Source organism: Mercenaria mercenaria, chromosome 9 (genome assembly GCF_021730395.1).
Source record: "Mercenaria mercenaria strain notata chromosome 9, MADL_Memer_1, whole genome shotgun sequence".
In the NCBI taxonomy this organism is placed as follows: Eukaryota; Metazoa; Mollusca; class Bivalvia; order Venerida; family Veneridae; genus Mercenaria; species Mercenaria mercenaria.
The window spans coordinates 34,316,969-34,323,987 of record NC_069369.1 but is presented as its reverse complement, the minus strand read 5'-3'; the positions used below and the strand labels follow the sequence as shown (position 1 = coordinate 34,323,987).

General features: G+C 37.7%; 1 protein-coding gene across 1 annotated transcript; it reads left to right on the top strand.

The window, feature by feature from the left end:
- The first annotated feature begins 215 nt into the window (after positions 1 to 215).
- On the top strand, positions 216 to 4,655 carry LOC128559253 (piggyBac transposable element-derived protein 4-like). Its single transcript, XM_053550500.1, has 3 exons — positions 216 to 385; positions 2,645 to 3,465; positions 3,909 to 4,655. The coding sequence occupies exons 1-3, from the start codon at positions 216 to 218 to the stop codon at positions 4,052 to 4,054; spliced, it is 1,137 nt and encodes a 378-aa protein (XP_053406475.1). The 3' UTR covers positions 4,055 to 4,655.
- The last annotated feature ends 2,364 nt before the right edge of the window (positions 4,656 to 7,019 follow it).

The window sequence follows — 7,019 nt, the reverse complement described above, 5'->3', positions numbered from 1 at the left end:
CTGGTCGTTAAGCCACTATGACGGTTTTCTCATGGCGCGGCTCATATATGTGCTTAAAACAGCTTAAATTTCTATCTAAATTTCTGTTGATTGAATTTACTACACATCCTATTACCAGTATAAAGACGTACCTTCAGTAATTCGTCATAGACGTCACATTTGACGTCAATAATAAATGACGTCAGATAGCGTGCAGACAGACGCTTAAAAACAAAATGGCAAGGCCTTGGTTTCGAGTACTGCCACCAGAACCTGAGAGAAACTTGAATTTTCAAGAAAATGTTGGAGTAAAGAATATGCCGCCTAGAGACTCGGATCCAGTAGTCTATTTTCTCCTTCTTTTTACCTCAAACTTAATCAGAGAAATAGTGAGACAAACTAACAGGTGAGTGTAAGATGTTACTGTTTAATTACTTACATATGTGTTTTATTAACACTGAGTTAGCTAAGGTCTCGGAAATAATTGCTACGTTTTGAAAAGAATTTAGAGTTTGATGTTTATAAACTTTACGGATCTTTTAGAGCTATTCGGTTTTTTTTCAATCCATTAGGTATGCACGACGGTATGTGCGTAACACGATACTAAGACGATTTTCCCGAGCTCATAGCTGGCGACCGGTGACTTTTTCGGAAATGAAGGCCTTCATTGCTGTAATACTTAACATGGGAATCGTACGAAAACCTACAATACCAGAATATTGGAATAGGAGAGACAAGACCCAGGCCACACCGTGGTTCAGACAGATGTTTTCCAGGAATCGTTTCCAGCTTATACTGAAGTTTTTTCACGTAGTGGATAATCTGAAAATACCAGGACGCCAAAGCCAGTTGTACAAGTAAGCTTTACTACATAATGTGTACTATCTTCACGAGTGTTCCTTATCATTGCAACTTTACAGTCTGTCAAAACCATATAAGAGCCGCGCCATGAGAAAACCAACATAGTGGGTTTGCGACCACCATGGATCCAGACCAGCCTGCGCATCCGCGCAGTCTGGTCAGGATCCATGCTGTTCGCTTTCAAAGCCTATAGTTATTAGAGAAACTGTTAGCGAACTGGTCTGGATCCACGCAGGCTGGTGTGACAGGAAAGGCCGTACCGGCGACAGTAACCATCAAAACAAATCAACAACCTTTACAATATTTACAAATTTATTTACATAAGATGATTATTAACAATGCATAGATGATATGAAAAAAAAAACACAAAAAAAACTGATTATAAGAAAGAAAAAAAATCAAAGTTCAGTATCTCCGGATACAAAAGATCTTACAGTTCCATTCTAACGTGACGTGTCACAGTTCTTTAATTTAATTGCGAACTTCAGGTAGCACAAACAATATCAAAACGTATCTTGAAATAAAGTCCCTTTAAACCGTGAATACGTTGATTCCGTATTGGCTCCCTATGGTGGTAGGTGATTGCATCCCTGAGCTGACTTCAGAGGATAACAAAAATCATCGTCTTTGCGGTTTACGGCACAACCATGGGACGAAAGCTCTGCGCTGGGAAAATCACATCCAGGCGAGTGAAGACAAGTGAACCTCGGGCATTGTACTTCCGGGTTATGACATCACCAGGTAAAATCGTCTGGCGGAAGAAGCTCGATCGAGCATAAATTTCTAGCAAGAAAATAATTCAGACATAGATTCGTCTATAATGTCGGAAGGTGGTGTGCGCAAGGCATATCTAGTACAGTCTATTTAAAGGGTAATGTCCCGCCAAATACTAAATTTCATGGGATTCACGGATAATCCGTATGCTATGACTATTGTCATTTTCACGGGATTCACGATATAGCCGGGAAATCTAACTACATTGGCGCGGATTGAAATTGACAATTTGAGGCCCATTATAGTGGTTTTGGGGATAAAAACACGAATTACTGAAGTTTATAAAATATCAACTTTCTTATTACTGAACAGAATTTAATGAAATTTACATGGAAATTTAAGTTATGAAATACAGAAAAATATGAGAGGTATTTTATGCGCGAAATCTGACATTTACCTTAATAACTCACAAATTTACAAAAAGATGATGCAATACCTGCATTTACACTACAGATAAATTAAGGCCCGTATGTCAATTTGTGACAGCTGGTCTGGATCTACGCTGGTTGCAAACCCACTATGTTGGTTTTCTCATGGCGCGGCTCATATGTTTTCTACGAAAACTGTGTCATGACAAAATATCATTGTCTTTCTAGCCTACTTTGGTAACTCTGGGTTGTGGGCTTGTTGACGTCACATTGAATAGCGGGCTGACGCAATTTCTATTTTTAAAATTAGCTAATAGCGAAAATAACATGTTTTCTTTTTATTTTACACTAACTGATAAACAACAAGGAGATGAATAAATAAACTAAGAAACTCGTAGTACGAGTGTAATGAGCTACATTTCATTGATAAAAGTATATTATCAATTTTCATGGAAAAGCACTATGAAGACATTCATACTGTTCACGACGTTAACATGTTCTTATTTCAATCTACATAAAAGATAAAATGTTTAATTTGATTTTGAGGACGAGAATCATCAGTATAAATGCGAACTTTTCATGTGATTCTAGGCCGGACCTGAAGTTCAAGCCCTTTTAGACTTTGCAAACAGAATGTTCCAGCATTATTATACTCCTTCCAGAAATCTGAGTATAGATGAAACCTTGGTAGCAACGAGAGGGAAAACGTCAATGTTGCAGTATATTCCAACAAAGCGAGCAAAGTTTGGTGTAAAGTTCTGGGTACTTGCAGATAGCCTTAACGGATATGTCCAAAAGATGACTTGTTACCTCGGAAAGCGGTTCGAACCAGCTATTGTCGGTCTACAAGGTACCCGAGTCGTGTTGGATCTACTGTCAAATTGTAATTTGCTAAATAAGGGATATCATGTTGTGGTTGATGGTTTCTTTTGTAGCATTGACCTTGCAAAGAGGTTGTTGCAGGTCGGTACTTATGTCACGGGCACATTACGTGCCAATCGACCAATGCCCATAACTATAAAAAATGCCCGTCTAGATTCAGGTGAAACCATTTATATGCGTCAGGGTGAGATTCTCATAACAGCATACAGACCAGCAAACCGGGCACGAGCTAAACCTGTGAGGTTGTTATCAACAGCTATTGCTGCACGTGATATACACGACCGTTGCCCTGCCATTGTTCATACGTATAACCATTATATGGGCGGTGTGGACGGTGCAGATATGCTGCTTAGTTTTTATAATGGACAGAGAAAGACAATAAAGGTATGGAAAAAAATGGCATTTAACATTATACAGAGAATGGCCCTTAATTCTTATGTGCTTTACTCACAAAACACACAAGAGAATCCCATGTCTCGTTTGAGATACATGCAAGCAGTAGTCAGTGGTCTTTCAGAAGAACATCTTAGAGAGAGAAACCAACCTCCAGTGGTAGTGCGGCGGGAAAGACACCGTCACCAAGAACTGAGACTAGTTGCAGGTAGGGCACTGAACATATTACCCGTTAGTTGATTGTAGTGAAAATTCTAGCCAAAAAAAGTTATTTTATGTATATGATTTATTTCATCGGACTTTATGTCTTGATTTTGTTGTAGCAAATTCTGCGCAAGTACTAAAATAAAACTGAGGCAGAAAAAAGTAACCTGACTAGTAAGCAGAAAAGATGTCAGATTTATTACTTTACGGATGTGTTTTCCGGAACACCCTTTACTAACTTGTTAATTGAACAAGTGTCACCGCAGTAAATGTATGCAAGAGTTTTTGTTTATACCAACATAATTATGAATGAAAATCACACATAGGATGTCAAAGATCAAGTATTTATACATCTAAAATAATGAAATGTTCCACTCAAAATATATCTTAATTGATATTCCAATTACATTTCAATACTCTTACGTCTGCGCTTTTTCATTGAACTAGGTGGACGCGAAAAAGACTGCGCGGTCTGCTCAAACCGTAGGATGGCAAGACGAAGATCAAGGAAGGAATGTTCAGTTTGTCTGCGCGGTTGCCACAGAGTCTGCTGGCAAAACCATGTGTTGTCATGTAAAAGACACGAGGAGTGAAAAAAATCGTTTGATATAAGACTTACTTATTCTAATGAGTGAGTTTATTTGTGCGTGCGTGTGTGTGATGAAAACTTATTTTTGTGAGAGACTTCTTCTGTGAATTATTTAAATATTGAAAGATGATAAGATTTATGACTACAAGAATGTGTGTGCGTCAAGTTTGAGGCGTTTGAATTTTTTGTTTGTCAACTTCAGGTATGTATTGTATAAACTACCTTTTTCATTTATCAAACACTGGTCACGCTCATGAATAGTGCCATAAAAGATATGAAACATTTTAACATGGAAACAGCTGTAAGCATGTGTTCATCAGCAAGGACACATTTTAACAGGCAATAGTATTACAGGTTATGCCGCATAAATGTTGAATGCGTTCTCTAACTTTCTTTCTTGTAAATTCACTGCTTATGATATATATATACATACTCAACTGAACCTGAGATAAACAATTCTAGAACAACCATTCACTTTATACTTTTTTGACACTGTCCTAATAGATCTAGTACTATGGTAATTGAATCAGCACGTCAATTATTACCGCCAATTAATCAGATGACGTCAAATTTCTTTATCGGCTTTCGACGTCAGCGACGTCACTTTGGCATCTTTTGAATTTTCCGTTGGCAGCGAAAGGGTTAACGAGGCTGTGCCGAGTTTAAGACTTGAGCGATGCGCCCGAGGGTTGGGTTTTCTGATCTTCACCGAACACCAATGATGGATTCTATTTCTCACTTACCACAACAGAAACAATAAAAACAAGCATGAAAATATGGAACTATTTAAAACGCGGGTAACTGACGTCCGTAAGCAGAAGTGACGTCATGACATTTCAGTGACGCACAATAACAAAGTTCCGCTTTAGTTTTATCGTTTGTAGCGTAACGGTATTCTACGTACATTTGTACATATTTTTATGCCTTCTAGGCCTTGGTGAAAATTCAAACGGAAGGTATCATATTGTAGCTGGACACATATATTTTCTAACAGCACTAATCTTGTTGAAAGGTAATATTGAACTGATCAGTGTCAAAAACGAACTTTAATTGAAAAATCATACACATAGCGGTCTTTATTATAGATTTCGGAACCCAGACATTTTGCTTTGCAAGTAACACTACAATATAGCAGAATGGCCACCATGACATGTATCCTTCATTTTGTTAGTTTATTTGGTGAAATTTCATCCATGTTTGTATACTTCATATGCATGCACGGCTCTCCTGAGCTCTCCTGAGCCTGGTCGATTTTTATCACTTTGGTAACAGAAGTTTTGTCATATGACGAGTTTTCTAGCTTTAAAAGTTGTGTATAGATACCGGTAAATGAGCCGTGCCATAAGAAAACCAACATAGAGGCTTTGGGACCAACATGGATCCAGACCAGCCTGCGCATCCGCGCAGTCTGGTCAGGATCCATGCTGTTCGCTAACAGTTTCTTTAATTTCAATAGGCTCTGAAAGCGAACAGCATTGATCCTGACCAGACTGCGCGGATGCGCAGGTTGGTCTGGATCCATTCTGGTCGCAAAGCCATTATGTTGGTTTTCTCATGGCACGGCTCAGACGATTTCAACACGATGTTTGGATAAACGTCAATGAGGCGATATAGAGAATCGGTTAAGATCAGAAAATCGATCTTCACCGAACACCAATGATGGATTCTATTTCTCACTTACCACAACAGAAACAATAAAAACAAGCATGAAAATGATATGAAACTATTTAAAACGCGGGAAATTGACGTCCGTAAGCAGAAGTGACGTCGTGACATTTCAGTGACGCACAATAACAAAGTTCCGCTTTAGTTTTATCGTTTGTAACGTAACGGAACGTTCTTATCATAAAGTAATGAATTTTGAATCGAGAAATACACTATAAGGAACGGAGAGAAAAGATAAAGGTAGATCTACCTGATTTTTAATTATTTTACATAAATAGTATGTATATTTAGTGCATGAAGTAGTCCGTCACAGGAGTGTGGGATAACCCATGTGAGATAAGATTTTCCAGCACTTCTGAAAATAGAGATTTTTCGGTCCGATAAGTGAGAAATATCAGTCAGCAACGTTAAGTGAAAAACGTAAACAACCTGTTGGTAACGACAGGCATATCAGTTTTGAGAAATGTCAACCCACTTTCGTTTTTGATAACAGTAAATAAGTTAAACACAGAAACCTCCTGAAATCTGTGACAATTTTACTAATACTTGTCCGAAACAATTTCTTCGTGTGACCGACATCCCTAAGCGTGAAATGGAATGTATTTATTAACTTTAAAGGTTATGACTCAAGTCTACCAGATTTTGTTAAAATTTGTATTTTGGTAAGGTAACGTTTTCCAGGTATAAACATAACGAAATGCGGACTTTATAAAGAGTCCCTGTAACGTACAACTCAATGAAATACTAGAAGTTGACAGCTTCAGAAGTAGTTTTGAAGTTTTAAACAAAATCCACATTCTACATTGGTCTAAAACGAAGTCAAATTTCTGATGTCATTTCATAATGTCAGATTTAGTTATTTCTATTAAACGCAATGTACAGTTATCGAATGTTTTCCCCCGCATTGTAAACGAGTTCCTTTAGTTTAATACATGCAAGACAGCTTCGGAATTTTGGCTGCTGTGCGGTTAAAGTGATTAACAACACAGAGCCGATTATTAAGGCTCTTAAAAAATGGTACAGCTTCGGGAAACAGGTTGTTTTGCATACATTCGCTATCCATCTGATTATCTGAAAAGTAATAAAGTTTCAATCATCAGTTACTACAAAACATGATGCGAAATCAATTTATTACTGAAGAAAATTACAGTGGTGAAGAATATGATCATCTGTCACACAAAACTGCAATTCAGAAGAATTTGTTTCCTAGTAAATGCTAGAAAGGCAAGTTATAGCTCGGTAATCATTTTTAACATTTCATGTACACGTATGTTTGTTCGGGGTTTAACGCCGTCTTTCAACAT

Excerpts from the sequence above, each read along its gene's own strand:
- LOC128559253 (XM_053550500.1), top strand. The coding sequence starts at position 216 with ATGGCAAGGCCTTGGTTTCGAGTACTGCCACCAGAACCTGAGAGAAAC. Across the intron at positions 386-2,644 it reads ATAGTGAGACAAACTAACAG|AAATCTGAGTATAGATGAAA; the intron begins GTGAGTGTAAGA and ends TACTCCTTCCAG. Across the intron at positions 3,466-3,908 it reads AGAACTGAGACTAGTTGCAG|GTGGACGCGAAAAAGACTGC; the intron begins GTAGGGCACTGA and ends TCATTGAACTAG.